Source organism: Diplotaxodon limnothrissa, linkage group LG22 (genome assembly GCF_057381915.1).
Source record: "Diplotaxodon limnothrissa isolate DT_005_m linkage group LG22, D_limnothrissa_male_GT1.1, whole genome shotgun sequence".
Lineage (NCBI taxonomy): Eukaryota > Metazoa > Chordata > Actinopteri > Cichliformes > Cichlidae > Diplotaxodon > Diplotaxodon limnothrissa.
In genome coordinates this window covers 6,979,055-6,995,891 of record NC_140616.1, presented here as the reverse complement: position 1 = coordinate 6,995,891, position 16,837 = coordinate 6,979,055, and the positions used below count along the sequence as shown (strand labels likewise).

The 16,837-nt window shown below is 42.3% G+C and overlaps 1 protein-coding gene across 2 annotated transcripts in view; it reads right to left on the bottom strand.

Annotated features, from left to right (window-relative positions):
- Positions 1 to 12,416, bottom strand: part of pou2f2a (POU class 2 homeobox 2a) — a 66,500-nt gene extending 54,084 nt beyond the window's left edge. For both annotated transcript variants that reach the window (XM_085345849.1, XM_085345848.1), the window contains exon 1: positions 12,317 to 12,416. In XM_085345849.1, the coding sequence (XP_085201975.1) occupies positions 12,317 to 12,416 (100 nt within the window). The remainder of the gene's footprint in view (positions 1 to 12,316) is intronic.
- Positions 12,417 to 16,837: the final 4,421 nt, after the last annotated feature.

Genomic DNA, 16,837 nt, shown 5'->3' with positions numbered 1-16,837 from the left:
GTCTTAATGTTTCCACTTTGCTTTAACGGACTGCTTTTTAGCTTTGTGATTACTTTCATGCATTTTTCCATCGAGGCTTTTGACAGCGCACAAAGGACGGCCCTGAACTTGTTGGATTTGAACTGTATACACTAACAGCAAAAGTGATATCAATGGCAACAGCACGGACACGGAATGTAAAAAATTCTCCACGTCTCTGACTACGTATTATTAAGAATCTATGCAGAGATTTTGTTCGGTGTGAATCTTAAACATTGGCACAAAGTGGAACCTCTATAAAGAGGTTCTTGCTCTTTCCATCTGAGTGGCTGAGACCAAAACCTGATGTTTACTGTTGATGCTTTAGACAGGCGAAAGATTTTCTGCAATTACACTCCACTGTAGCTGTCTTAACGTGACATCTTGCCATCTGTACTGGGCCAGTTATCTATGACGAATAGGAAAATGACACCTTCAAACAACAAAATGGACCCAGAAATGCAAGGTACATAGCCTGCAGATATTTTGTAGTGTGTTAGCGTGTTGTTTCTTTGCTTTAATTCACCAGGTGCCCAAAAAGCACCCACACTGGAGTCATTGCATGCATTAGATGCACTATTTACAGCACATCCAGGTGATTGTGGGCTCACTAACTAGCATATCTCTTAGCCTGTTTTTATGCTTGTTGAAAATGCACATCTCCTGAACAAGACAAAAATTCAGCAGACGAAAAAAAAGAAAGAAAGAAAAGTTCATATTAAAACACTAAATGTAAAAAATAGTTGGTGTTTCATACTTTTGTGCCCACATCTGGTGGACAGTACAATTAGGAGCAGCATCAGCTGTACAGTCTGGAAAAAACACCTTCTAAAAGCCCTTGAGCTTGTAGTCTGGCGAACGCATATGTGGGTGAAAATGAGTCATAGAGAGTAAGTGCATGTATGTATTTGGTAGAGCATGTGTGTTTGTGTGTAATGTGTGCAGGGGGTTAGTTGAGTACAGGAGATTGAAGCACTAACCAGAGCACTCAGATTTATTAAAAAGGGCCGGACCCAGTGCCTGTCCACCCCCCAACCCCCCACCATTCCTTTCACTCTCCATCCTCTATTGTTGTCACTTTACTTCTGTCTCTGTGCATACATACAGACCCCCCCCCCCGAACCATCTCCTCCTACATGATATTACGTTTTTCACTAAAAACCCTTCACAGTCACTGCTGGTCCCTCAATAAGACAGGCTCAAGAGAAGGAGGGGTTGGGGACAGGGAGGACAGGAAGGACGTGGTGTTCCTGAGGTAAATAAGGGGACCCCTACCCCTCCTTCCCATCCATCCATTCCTCTCATCACACACCCCTTTCTCTGTCCCACAAGTTCATTTCCATAACTCCTGTCAGCTAAATTAAATTGGGGGGGGGGGGGATTTAAATCTGCCCTGTTCCCCAAAACTGCAGTGACCACCAGCCAAGGGGATGGACGGGTGGAGCGAGGAGACAAAAGAGGTGGAATCCAATGTAACAAACCTGACTTTTGTCATTCGAGTTTATTAGCTAAATGTATCAGCTGCTGGAAAAATGCATTGTTGGCTGAAAGCATTCATATTCCTTAGAAACACACACTCACACACACTCACAGACATGCAAAGGGCCCAGACAAAGGAAGAGTTTTGGCTCTCCGTGTGTGGTTTACTCGATCAAAACTATGTTGGGCAGCATTAAACGTCCCTGCGGCACTGCAAACGGCGAGATTACATTACAGTGGCGCGTAAACATGCAAACACTCAGAGAGGAAGATGTACTTAAGTAGAGACAGGCACACACACACACACACGCTCCCTGCTTATCCTGCTTGTCATTTTAATCTCTATAGGCAAAAGCAGCGAGACGAGCTTCCTCACACTTCCAAGGGAAGGTTTTGTGTGAGATCACACACTGGCTTCATTATGTCAGAAACCTGTGAAGGAGGACAGGAGCCTTTCCTAAGCCCTGTTCTCTCTATTCAAGCAAGCAGGGGAACAAGATCACTGCCTTGAGGTTGGCACAAAAGACCAGCACTTCTGTATTACACACATCGGCAGCAGGCAGTGATGGACATTAGCTAGAATACACACACACACACCTGCTGGCGATCACAGACATGCACCAAACTACAGTAGACCTTCTACATACCCACTAATGCGCGCGCACACACACACACACACACACACACACACACACACACACACACACACACCCCATCTAAAAAACTTAAAAAATACAAAATTGCAGTGCATGAAACTTTGTGACTAATGGTAAATGACTGCTGGTAAAGTCCTGAATTTAGCAATTGAATTGTCAGATTACGGCTGTCTGCCTCAAAAATAATTTATGTCATTTACGAGTTGGGTTGCTTCCTGGGAGCTGAAATTACTGACCATCAGATTTATTTAATGGAAGCCAGAAGACACAAACCTTTGGACACAGATTACATACAGATTACATACTGTGGTGTCCTGAACAAATGTACCTGCTTTAAGTGGCGATGTCTAGACTCATCCTTTGGTTTTATTAAACGTACACATGACTTTGAACTTTTTGAAGCAGGTTAAAAGTCGAGTAGTCTGAGATTGCTTGTACTGTTTGGACCGACTTTTGCATTTAAAACAGGCTTGAATTTTCGTGGAATTGATTCAACAAGGTTCTGGAAAACATTCCTCGTTACTTTGGCTCATTCTGCCATAATTGCATCATGTTGCTGCAGAATTGTAGGCAGCGTCTTCACCATGCACTTCTTATTTGGACCACATTTTAAACGTGCACTGTTGGACTGACTTGGTGAATCTGGAGGCCATTCGAGTACTCATGGTCATGGATCCAGTCTGAGATGATATAAGCTTTTGACAATGATACAATCTGCAGCATTTAAATGATGCTCCATTGGAATTAAGGAGCTCCAAGACTATGCCCTTACACCTGTACACCACCTGCTGCACGGATCCTTACTTATATGCCAAAATGTGACACCACAATCTCAATGTCACAGCAGAAATCAAAGTTCTAGTTTTTCACCGTTTTGGAACATCAGCTCTATGTTCTTAGCCAACAGGAGCAGCACTTAGCATGGTCCTCTTCTACTGTGAACTACCTGCTTTCATGTTTTTTTCAACTGTCAAGATTTCAGACTTTCATGATAACGATATAATCACTTATAATTTGAATTAATATTAATCCTATCAGCCAAAAACTGTAATTTTCCACAAACTTAAAATAGAGGTGCTCAGAGGTGATGAGAAACGAATTATAAACTATAAAACAGGCACAAAACATTCAATTATTTACAATAACATATAAGCACCGTTAGAAATACATTAACAATGAATAACAAAACATCAAGGTTATCAGTGCGACACCCCTTTTTGTTTCGTGTTTGGAGTTTTGCAATTACTGTTTTATGTGAGCTCCATTGTACTCTGACCTCATTCATCAACAAAACATTTCAATCCAGAAAATATTTGGACAATTTTTGTTTAATGGACCAATGAAATGCGTGACAACTAGAAAGATAATTGTGCATGAATCTCAAGCTAATAAACCCGTTTTGTTATGTGCATTTCGTCTCTGTTTGCCTCACATGTGTTTTTGTTGAAGTTTTGTATTTTTCAGCATATTGTGGTTTAGGAAAAATGGAGCCTGCCACTTCTAACTGTGTATGTATTCATGTAAAAGCCTGTTTAGAGACAAGGGTTGAAATTTAGCAAAAGTTATAACTCTCTCTGCTTCATATCATTTTCATGCACCGTTCAGAGGACCTTAGGTTAGCTTTCTTCTCCATTCTTATACTTGGTTTCACAGCTTTGACAGATCCTCTTGCCTCCATGGATGCAAGTAGTTGACCAGGTAAATGATAAATCAGCCATTCACTGCACACGTCGAGTTTACAGAAAAGGAGTGCTTTCAAACAGCAAGAGGTGCTAAAATGAACCAAGAATCCCAAAGAGAAACCTTCATGTATCACTTAATACTGCCACATGCACACACAGACCCCTAATTGGTGTACAGCGTAAAACCTCATTATTCTGCTTAATTAGAAGGCAAGCAGCAGTCCTGACCTGAAACCAGCCTCTCAGTACCTTGAACAGCATTCATGCCTTTATTTCTGACTCCTGCCCTCGTGTTCCCTTTTCTTCCTGCCTTTCCTTCTTCTGACCAAACAGACCAGGTTGCACGCTGGGCAAGGGCAGGGAATTAGAGTGATAGAGGGAGTGAAGGGAGAGGTGGAGAGGAGTGTGGAGAGATGGAATGTGAGCTATGAGATGAATGAATAGGCACGGGGTTCTTTATGGCATTTATGTGCACTGAGGAGAAAGCCTATCGACAGACACCTTGTCGGACAAAGGGGCAGCACACGCTGAGTGCATTCGATTAAGGGTGGGCATTGGTGTTAAACCAAAAAAGGTCCCCTGCTGCGCCCACGATTCATTATTTAGACGGGGGTGTAAAATGGACACTGGCCGAAATAAACACACACGCACGTACTCTGCAACAAGCCATCAGGGAAACACCAATTTTACAGACACAAGTACTCAAGAAGTACACAGGGTACTCGTGCTTTCGTGGACAGACATGGTTGCAAACACAAACCAACACACACTTACATATGATTGCCGATTACATACCCAAAGAGAGCGGGGCACAGAGGGCAGTCAAATATAGCCTGAGTACAGCCAATTTAGCCCTTAATGGTCTTTGGGCCATTAAGGGCAGCCATCAAGAGCGCAAGACTAAGATGACTGTCCAATGCAGGATGCACGTGTGTTTATGTGTGGAGGAGGACAGTGTTTACCTAGATTCTTCTCCTCCTATATGTGTGTCTAATGGCCTATGAATGTTTCCACGGTAACTATAAGAGTTTTTAGCTGGTTGGATGGACTGACATACAGACGGCAGCAGAGGGGAAGCAGAGTTCAGGCGCCCATATTTTGTTGTGGCAACGTTTTTATTTCATATCTGCACAGCAGGAAGTGTCCATGGTATGAAATGGCTTTTTTCATCTATAAGACAAAAGGTCTCTGTATAGGTGTGTGTGTGTTCAATGCTGCATGCAAAGGTTTGTGCATGTGTGAAGGTAATGCACAGGACATTTATTACATCTGCTATAGATGACAATGTTTTATGTTTCTGGTAAATTTACATTTATTTTTAACGATGAGGCGTGTGATAGGAAACGCGCGCTGGCACCAGTACTTGTATGTAAAAGACAGATGTAGCCACTGTGATGTCACCGATTGAGTAAGCCCAGCTCTGATACTCTGACTTTATGGTCATCACTGTTTTGTTTTCTGGTGCAAGAAGTGACCGTTGTTGCAAAAGGAATGAGCGTGGTGTTTTGAGCTAATGCTAAAAAGAAAATGCTCGAATTTCACTAAACAAACATGGGCCAGGCAAATGGTTAAACACAGTTTTTACCAGGTAATTGCATCCAAAAAGACACAAATTAGCTGATTTAATGTCACATCTGATATAAAACCAAAATCGTATCATTAAGCAAGCTGTAAACATTCTTATTTCTGCTTTAAAGTTTTGGCATTTTAAACTGGACTCCTTTTTGGATCCAGCCTCCAGCGGCCATTAGAGAGACTGCAGTTTTGGTAGGTCCATGGTTGTTTGTTGCTTGGCTGACATGTAAAAATTAAGGTATGTTAATTTGTTCATTTTTGATTTTTTAACATCAGTGAAAATGCAAAGAGAACACTAAACAGGCTGGGCTTACACTTTAAGAGTTTCAAGTATGTATGAAAACGTCTGTCTGTGGAACAAACACTGAGAAACAACAACAGTGTCACAGTGTGCAGGCGGTTCAAGTAAAGCAATTAACCTGACAAAATGTGCTAATTGATATATAACACGGCCCTATGTTAATGAAAGACTATGTGGTCATAAATGTTGTTGTTTGTAAAAGAAAGGAATTAAATGCTATACTCATTAAAGAATCAACATATTTGACTAGCTGATTGCTTCCACGGGTCCAGTTGTAGTCCAAAAATTCCCCTCAAATTTTTAATTGTAATTTTTTTTATACAAAAAAAATCAACTGAAACTGAACTGATAATCTATGATGGATTTATTTTAATATATAATAATAATGGATTGGATTTATATAGCGCTTTTCAAGGCACCCAAAGCGCTTTACAATGCCACTATTCATTCACTCTCACATTCACACACTGGTGGAGGCAGCTACAGTTGTAGCCACAGCTGCCCTGGGGCAGACTGACAGAAGTGAGGCTGCCATATCGCGCCATCGGCCCCTCTGGCCAACACCAGTAGGGTAAAGTGTCTTGCCCAAGGACACAACGACCAGGACAGAGAGCCCGGGGATCGAACCGGCAACCTTCCGGTTACAGATACGCTTCCCAACCCCCTGAGCCACGGTCGCCCCAAATTTGGGTGCCTTGAAAAGCGCTATATAAATCCAATCCATTATTATTATTATTATTATTATTATTATTATTATTATTATTATTATAATATATTAAAATAAAAACTGTATTCACTGACAGGATTAGTCTACCTGCTGCAGATACCCTTTAATGAAGCTGCCTGTTTAGGACAAGTGAGGTGTCTGTTTCTCAAACTCCAGACTCTGATGTCTTTTCTTGGTGTCCACTTACACTGGGTCCTCCTACTTCTTTTCTCTCTGGCTGGAGCCAGTATGAACTGTTCTGTGAAGGGAGTAACACAAACTGTTGTATGACATCTTCACTTTGCAGAAGGCATTTAAGACCGCTAACCTGATGTAAATGTAAAATTTAAACAGGGATGATGATTTCTGAAATTGGGCGTCTCTGCGTCTAACCAGACATTAATGAATTATTAATTTAATGCTATACTTTCAACAACCAATGTGGGTTTTTTTTTTTATAGCTCAAACATTTTGAAACGACCTCAGGCTTTTGAGCAGTGGTGCAAATAAAACGACTCATAAACAGCCAAACAAAAAATATGTGTCACTGACAACCTCTTTGATATGCATGTCACGTACTTACTTTAATATTTGGATGCATTTGAATGAAGCGGATACATCGTCACATGCAGTTTGTGTGTGTGTGTGTGTGTGTGTACGTACAGAGCTCAGTGTGGGGGTGAGGCAGCTTAACGCAATAAAGCATGTTGTATTGACATCTGTGTTGTGTCTATTGATTCCCCATTATGGAGCTAACAAACCCGCCTGGACGCTTTGTCATTCGCAATCACGTTAGCACCGGGACTCGCCAACAACGCTGCCCCTTTTAAAATCTGATCCATACGCACGCGGACACACACATGCAGACGCCGCTTCCTCGCATTCCCACACATCTGTGGCAGCTGTTCGTGTCAATACACACAGATCCACCCGCAACCACAAATTCTCATGCACACACATCAACAGTCTCCACTCACAAATGGGGTGGCGAGAGAGCAGTCAATGCTGGCTAATCAATAGCGGTGGAAGGTTAAAACCACTCACACAATGGGCAGCTATGAGCTTCTTGTGGTTTTCAGATAAACCAGACATGCCGGAAAGATCCATAACTGACCTCAACGTGCAATTATTGAATCGTCTACCTGTCTGCCTGCTCACACACAGATCTGGTAGCTTTATGCACACACACACACACACACACACACCCACCCACGTGTTCAAATTATATAAATTCCAGCTGGCATGCATTTCCTCCTCATTGAATAAACTCAAATATATACAGATATACGTTGTAACCAGCTTCACTTAGAGTTCATTCACAAATTTAAAAAAAAACACACGTTTGAACGTTGCATCTACCTGAGCAAAAATCACATCTTCCTCCCACAAACACACAAGCTTTGTTATCCATAATCGCACAAACGTGTGCTCCACAAACACAGAAAGCCAATTAATCTGAACACAGGGGCCTCAATTTGATGTGGCCCAGACTTCACAACCCCCTCCTGGGCTCCACGAGGTGAAGATCCTGGGTGTGAGAGGAGGTAGTTATCAAACAGCACGCAGCACCCTGTGTCTGTGTGTGTGTGTGTGTGTGTGTGTGTGTTTGTGTGTGTGTGTGGGATATGCACTTTGAAATAAAGTTTCTCTGCACTGTGGCTGAACAATACAATACTAATGCAATGTTTACTTATTTCTTAAGTATGCACCGTTTTACAGGTAATTTATAACCATCACAAGCTTTTTCTTCTCGTTTGCTTTCCTTTGTTGTATTTTTAATGCCACTTGCACAAATATTTTTAGACAGCTTTTTTTGTTTGATCGTGAATCATCATGACTTTACGTATGTGTTGCGGGGTAATCTAAATAGAAAAGCGCGTCTGAACACGCTGAACTAGAGACTAAAAAGAACACTGTGCTGAATAACTACACCTGGAATAAGAGGCCTCTCACAGTAGCCAACATAAATAAACCATCCCTCTCAATCCAGACATGTGCCTCCTCTCTGTGAATTTGACAGCTCTCAGTTTTATATGGGCCACAGTGGCCCTGGAGGATTTTACAGCAGTGTACATAAAATAAAAGAGCATTTAGATTTACTTTGTTGTGGTGCAGAGGAGGGACAGAGCAGAGGCAGCTACAGGTCCCTTTCCGCCCTCACTGCCCTCTGAAAACACACACACACACACACACACCGCTGCAGAGACCGGGCTGCACAAAAAAGAAGGTTTTAAGTCTTTGCGGCAAAGATGTGAAGCTGAAAAAGAGCCAAGAAACACTAGTCTCCACTCTTCAACTGTGGATGATCTGAATGCTTCTCTGGGTGTATTAATGGCTGGAAAGTAAAGAACTCAAAGATGTGATGTGGTTTATGACCACACTGATGAGATGTCAGAGTTCATCCTCATTACTGCCCCATGCACAAGTTCCCCAAACTAACACAAGCAGCGAGAAATCTGAGCTACTACAACAATCGCATTCAGAGCTCACATCTATACTATGTTATCTATTTTTAATTAATTCACAACACTGGATCCTGAAAACAACTCAGGAAGAATGAAAATACACAACACAGCATTCCTGGCGAAATAACTCTGTGAATGCGAAGTAATTCTACGGGTCAACAATATGATAGGAGTTTCTAAAAGGCAGAAAAGGCTTAATGTAATAAAAGGGTTTCATTACTAAAAGCACACGAGCTGTAAAGCCAGCGGTTTTCTGTATACTTCACGAGTTATAGGATCCACTCACTGTAATAATGTTTGCATTCATACAGCCGCAGTGTGAATAGGCTGGGATAGAGTCAGATTTCAGGGTGATGCATTTCCAAACAATATCTGAATTGATAGCGGGAGATTCCAGGGACTTAAAGGCACTAAAACTCAAGCCAGATTTCTTTAATAGATAGCAATCATGAAAGCAGCCCAACCCATCGGTTTCTCCAAGGCTGGAACCATTTACTGCACTTAAAAATGTATTTAATAAAGTACAACATTACAAATATAAAGAAAACATTATCAAGCTCAGATGACAAATTTAATCCAGTGACCAATTTAAAGGTGTGCGACTGCAGTGATGTGTCTGTGGCCCCGCTCAGCTGAGGCCAGCGGTCTCAACACTGTAGCGTTTAAGAGTCGAGCTGACAAAAAACCCATAAGCCCTTGGTTTAGATCCACTGTAGAGCCACTGTCTGCAAGCGTCTGCTGTTTAGGACCACTCTCTCGCTCCTTCTCCACTGAACCTCACTCACCTCGTCTTAGACTTTCGACACTCCCGTCTTTGCTCCCACTAACGCAAACACACACAGGTGTGTGCGTGCTCACACATTTACAGGTGCACGGAGTGGTACAGATGCACGCCTTGGTCAGATCACAGAAAGAAGGGGAGAGCGAGAGAAAGGCAGAGAACTGTGGGTAACAGACTTAGCTAAAGTGGCTTATGGGGCCCAGGCAAACCACACTGGGCAAATCCAATTCAACAACTCCCCCCCGTCCATAGGGAACAAGACACAGGAAGAGAGGGATAGACGGGGAGAGGGGAAAAAGGGAGCGAGAGGAAGACGGGAGAGTTTGCATTTTACAGAAAAGGCTTTTGTGTCAAGTCAACACTTCACAGAAATGAGAAAGACAATGAGGAACAGAGGATTCAGAGTTTCTTTCTCTCCAGAGATTAAAGATGAAAGATGGAGAAAAGCGGAGAAATAACAGGGGAAAGGAGGGATGAGTGCTGCCCTTTGCTCTCCTACCTACTTTACTTCCCTCGTGTGTATCGGCTGCTTATCGCACCAACATGTTTAAATAAAAAAAAGCAGCCAGTACAAGAACTCTGACCCTTTCATTTTCTCCCATGTGGAAAATACACCATGCAGACTGAGCTGCTGAGGAACTGCTGCCTCACTCCTACCCTCGTTATTCTGTTTTTCACCTATTCACTCCTAATTTACTTCCTCATTTAATAATCCACATTCAGTCACGGCCATTTAATTATCCCTTTGACACCACAGTGTCGTTGCTAACACAGAATCTTCCATTCTGGCTTATTTCTCTCCAAAGCATTAAACTCCTTTTCCCACTCTCACTAATTCATTCTTTTATTGCTTTTATTCATTCAATTCAATGACTCTTTCACCTGTTAATTCACTGATACTTTAACCCTCGCATCTATTTATTATTCATTTATGCACCCACTCATTCTGTTATTCATTCAATCATTCATTTGGCCCCTCGCTCCCAGTGTGCACTTCTCCTCCCTATTCCCCCATCAGGTCTTTTACTTTAATTTCTTAAAGGATCAACTTAAAAAAAAGGAAAAAAAAAAGACCCCTCCCCCGAAACAGGTTATATGTCGCCTGTCAAAGCCGCCAGAAGCAGTTGAGGTTTCATTAAAAACCACAACCGTTTTTCTCCTCCTGACACCTACTTAAGGTGATAGCCTGAATTATCCCTGCACGGCTCGGCACGGCTCAGCATACACACCTAACCCCATCTGTCTTTTTAAATTTCCGGCTGGATGGATGGGAGGTGGGACAGAGGAGCCACTGGCACTGTCACCCTCCAGGAATCCTGCTCAAACACACACCTCAGTGCACACACTCGTGTTTCTGTGACCAACACGTCACAAAGTTTTACCCAGGAGGTGGCAGGAAAGGGAGAACTTTGAACAACCTATCTAAAAACCAAATGTAACGACAAAATTAAGACATTCAGCTGATTTGTTAACACTGTAATTTTACATTTAGATTTATAAAGCACAGCACATCACAGATTTTTATATTCAAACAAAGAAAGCTAATCCAGAGAAGTGCATTGTCAATATTGATCACACTGCAATATTATAGTGATCATGATTTATTAAAGCAGAGCATTAAAGCATCACAAGGTCATCATAAAAACCAAGTATTGACTGACAATCCCACCGATTAATCCCGAAGATTAAAAGAATATTAAAAGAAAATCAGTCCTTAATTAAATTATTCTGATTTTTTAATATATGGATTTCAATTTCAGTCTCTTGAAAACGCCACCATTTCCCCTCTCACATCATCACCTGTGTTGGCAAAGTTTCTCCCTCAGCCAACTTAACTGTACTCCTGTTTTCCCAATGTGGCCTCCTGTCAGGGATCAATACAATCTGATCGATAGATGACCATGAATATTCCCCACAAACCTAGCCAAGTTAGACCGAAGGAGAGGAGCAGAGAGGAGACAGATGGGATGGAGGCTGAGATGGATGGATTGCCATGGATGAAAGAGGAAAAGATAAGGAGAGAGTGTGGCGCCTCAGAGAGACTGTGATGGATGCTAATGGCCCCTATATTCATGCATCCAATTTGGGGTGTGTTTTTACATTTTTGGATTTACATGCAAGTAAGTATTGCGAGTTAAACTGGTCGTTTTCCCTCTTTTCGTGAGGATATAATGACAAATAATAAAAATACACATTTTTATGATATTTAGTCCTCAAATATTCCTTGACAAAAATCACTTGCTTGTGTAATTTCAAAGAAATCCCAAATGTCTTGAAATATTTAATACTGAGAGTCTGATCTGCTTTTTCTACTTTTAAATAAATAAATGATATTTTTGTTTCTTAAAGAATTTCATTTTGCGTCTACAGTGGTTATGGAGTGCATTTTGCATCTTTCACATATGGAAAATGAAGTTTGTGGGTTGTATGTTGCATCATCGGTTTACACGCGTGTATTTTATTTAAGTTTATTTTGGGTGTTTGAGAAACCTGAGGTGAAACTGGAAACATAAAATGATGCGTAAAGACTTTTTAAAAATCTAGATTTAGCAGGTTAAAAATAAAAAAAAATATTATATAAACTATGAACAACTGTGATTCTTTGCGTATAGGTACACAGTAGTGGGAATGGGACCGGGGAGAGGTGTCTTACCGGGACTGGACCGCGGAGCCAGCGAGGACTTGAGTCTCCAGGCGCTGAAGTCGGACGCTGTTCTCTGAAAGACGAAGGGGACCGGCAGGGGGACAAACATGGTCCTCTGTCGACCTGGGGGTCGTTGTTTTTATTTTAGTCTCACTTTTTTTTTTCTTCTCCTATTCGTGGTCCTGTCGTCGTTCTTTGGCTTTTCTTCGTATGATCTCCAGGTTTGTGGACAGCCGTTTGTAAGGATGCTGGGACGGCTTGAAAAAAGGAGATTAAGGATTTGGCTTTTTTCTTCTTCTGTGAATCGATTCTGTGTCTCTCTGGATTCACATTTCTCTACTTCTGGATTTTGTACAGCTGTGGTAACCAGATGGATACTCTGTTCCTCTGACTTGAGTCTTCTTGAACTGATCTAGTCCGGCACACACACGAACACGCAGCGATGTGCTGGGCGCGCAGCAAAGACTGTTTGGCTTTGGGAGAACAAATAAAGCTACCAGTGGTTATCCATACAGGCTAATACAAGCTGAGGGTGACTGGCCATTTGGTGATATCTGCTATCATTGCACCCATGTGAATCCGGTGCAGTCGGTGCTCGTCACTCAGATACTCTCTACAGGATGCAACACAGGCACAATTAGACTCTCAGTGGTTCTCGGACCCAGTCTTCACCCCTCGGCCGGGTTTGCTTTGGTTTGGGTTGGGGAAAGATGGATTTTCCCTCCTGCGCTCTCATTAAAAGTCCTAAACAAACGCAGTCCACCGGCGAATCCTCGGTAAGGAAAAGGCAGAAAGCAACTGTCCGTGTAAGAGTGGAGTTGCTGCTTTTTGGTTCTCCTAAAGATTTGGTTAATAGCTGGCTGATCTGCTGAAGAAAACACGCACGCAAAGCGACACTATAAAAACCGTTATTTGGTAAAAGAGAGAATTAATGAAATAATAAAGTAAGGCTACGCAGGCACCCCCGTCTGACTTTCGCTCCTCCCTCTCCTCCCCTCGCTGTTTCTCTCTCTCCTCTTTCTCTACCGGGGGTCACTAATTAAAGCAAAATCGATAGATAAATAAATGAATGAATCCATATTAATAAATAACTCAGTCCTCCGGCTTCCTCAACTGATGCGCAAGCGAAAGCGAGAAAAAGACGAGGAGAAAGCGTTGCCCCTTTCCTTTTACGGTGCACTGTCTATTCTTTGGCTCTGCTCCGCCATCCGCCGGTGTGTATCTCTCTCTCTCCTTCTCAGTCTTCCGTTGTGTGTATCCTCCGTGTGTGTGCGCGCGCGCGTATCAGCGTCCCTTCAGTTTATTTTGGGAACCCCGGTGGTTTCGGTCCGACACCGCGCAGCCTGAACGCACTCTGGCACGGCGAAGCGCTCTGCCCGGGAGACTGAGATATCCAGCCCCCCTTCATCTGTGTTTTTTTTTTTTACCCCTCTTCCCTCCCCTCTCTACCGCGACCCCCTTTATCCCGACACACACAGCACAAATATACACACACACATACATATACATATACACAAAGAGAAACACACAGTCCCGCCTCTGCCCCTTGGAGGCAAACATTTCTTTTCAGCGCACACTTGCAGATTTATTGGCACTTGTATGTGATCTACAAAGTAACTCGATGGTGATGAATATTACAAATACTACAAATACGCGTGGCTGTCTGAAAGATGTTTACAAGGTTTATGTAAAAAACAGCTTCTCATAAGAGCCCTGCTTTACTACTTTAAAGCCTTCCTCCACGAACGCGACGCTTTTCTTTTAGCACGTAATCTCGTACAAGGCGAGCGCTGATCGGCCAATTGATCTTCTGATTATTTCATTATAATGAAGCCAATAATCACATCATCGCCGGCCTCCGGGAAATCGATCGCCTCTTCACAATGTGCGGACATGAAATCAAAGGGGGAAGCTTTGATGTATATTTCAGCAGGTGGATCTCTCTCCCTCTCGCTTATATAGATTTAAGCGGCTCTGGCCTACGCAAGGTCACTCGCACTACTCAACTAATGCTTTTTTTTTCTAGAGGTGGATAATCAAAGCCTGCACAACCACGGGTCTTAAATTAGTAATTATTTGGGGCTCGCAAAGGCTGCGTGCGTGTATGCGTAAAATGTCAGTTGAGTTGAATCTAAATTGCATGTTTTTCCTATTAAGGGTTGGCCAGAAATGTTTTATAGTTGCAGCTTTCCTGAGTGTGTGTGAGTGTGTGTGTCCGAAGAAAGGTGCCTCCCGGCCATCACCTCTCTCTTCAGTCTGCAGCAGCCGGCTGTCAAGACTCACTGCCCCAATCTGCGCTGCGCATTTACACTCAAGATTATTGCCAACATAGATTTTTTTAAATAGAAAAATCCATACGCTAAATATCGCAGTCAATAAAAGAAAATCGACCGCACCACACCTCTCTCCCTCCCTCTGCATACACTCCGAGGTGAGACTGAGCTGTTAATAAGTTATCGATCAATTATAGCCCCTGATATTTAGAAAGGCCCCCGGGCTCTTTGCCAATGCTAATGTCCATGCATGCAGGGAGAGGAAGAAACCGTCAAATAGCCCATAAACTGCCTCCTACACGGATAAAACATCATCAGAAATCTTCTGTCCTCACTTTACAGCAGCAGCACTCACTCTGCTCCTGCCAGTGCTCTGTGTTCCACTGCAGCCTGTGTCTTCACTTGCTGAAATACTACTAATGCATGAGCTGATATTTACACACCAACTGTACTCTTCTTTCTCTGCTAGAAATATAACCACATTAAAACTAATGATGGAAAACCTTATATTTCTATCTGCACTTGAACTGTCAGTACTGTGACCTTTACTGCTCCACAAGGGTTTGATGGCCTCCTTTGTCCTTGACTCAGCCACGGAATTATTCTTAATTATAGGGCAGATGCCTTACTTGCTACCTCGCTGAAAAGGTGGGGAAAGTTATAGTCTTCAGTCTTCCATCCATCCACCTCTGAAACTGGTGATGAATTTGGGTTAAAAAAAACCCAAAAACTTCCCTGTCAGCCTGGAATCAGCTCCAAACCATCTTTTGGAGTTGCTGAATCCATTTAAGGTCAGTTTAAGTGACTTTAAGTAACTTCAGGCTGAAAATGTTACCCTGAACATTACTGCTCCTTTTTTTTTAACCCACAGAAATTGACTTACTCTGTCATGTGTATATATTTTTTTGTACTTTACTCATATTTACATATTCATATTTTCCTTATTAAATATAAGTAAAAAAAAAAATGCTTATGTTGCCAGCGTGACTTCACTTCAGTTCTTTCATTTCAACACTTTTTTTTCTGTCACACTTAAATCTCAGTATACTTTTTGTTCTGCTGACATTTTAGACACTTAAGCTCTTTTTATATTTTACACTTTAACTCACATTTTCAGCCTTTCACCTATCAGACACACCCTTCCACCTTGACTCCTTTTGGGCAGTGACTACAGCATCTCCCCTTTCATATTTTTCATTATAATCCTTACTACTTATTCAGATGCTAGAGTATAAGTGCTGCGGCCTCTACCATAACTCCTCCTCCTCTAGAAAAACTACAAAGTTATGACTATTACCAGCTCCCTAAAATATCAGTGTTTTAATGTTATTAAAGCAGCCACGTCATCTGTAGTGCTGAAATCTAGTCTCTCTGTGATTTAGAACATTTCCATTACGAGCTGCTGCTTTTGATGTCATCTATGCATAGACACACGTCATGTCACAAAGGAGGGGCCCCTCCTCAGAAAAAAAGCCCACTCCCCATTGACAGATGACATCCGCGTGCCCAACGAGAGAGAGACAGAGAGAGAGACAGAGGAAAAAGAAAAGAAGCAGAGCAGCAGGAGGAGGAGGGAGAAGAGGAGCCATATAAAGAAGCGACCGGTTGTCCCTCAAGAGCCCCCCTCTCCAGATGAGGGCGAGCGCAGAGGAGCCCCGATCCAAACTCCTTCCAGACAAAAGCAATTATTTCTTGTAGAATATAGTGTGTTTTGTGCGTCCATCGCAGGAGGGGAGGGAGGTGTGAGTGGATTTGAAGGAGAGGTGAAGAATATGGCGCATGCCGGGCCTCATCAATAGCAATATGTTCTTTTCCCCCCTTCTGTAATATCTGTCCTTTTATAACTACTCACAAACCTGCTGTGGTGGTTGCTTTGTCTGACATCGTGAGCTCACGGGCCATATCAGACTTCTGATCAGTTACAGACACACAAATACACACAAACACAAAGAGACAGTCGTAAAAAAATGAACCTAAAACAGATGCTCCCTTTCAGATAAAACCTGTTGTTCCTAAATCCAGATCTGATCTGGAACTGGTGTATTACTGATATTCACGTCAGATTCATATGAAGTTACTTTATTTATAGTTTAACCTGACACATCATCATCTTATACACCTCGAAATCACGAACCGAGACAGTTTAAATATTTAAAATACACCATAAATGTCACCATCACATTTCTTGTTATTTACATAGCTCCACAATCTACATATCTTAAGACAAACCAAATAATCTGATGTGAAAACACACTTC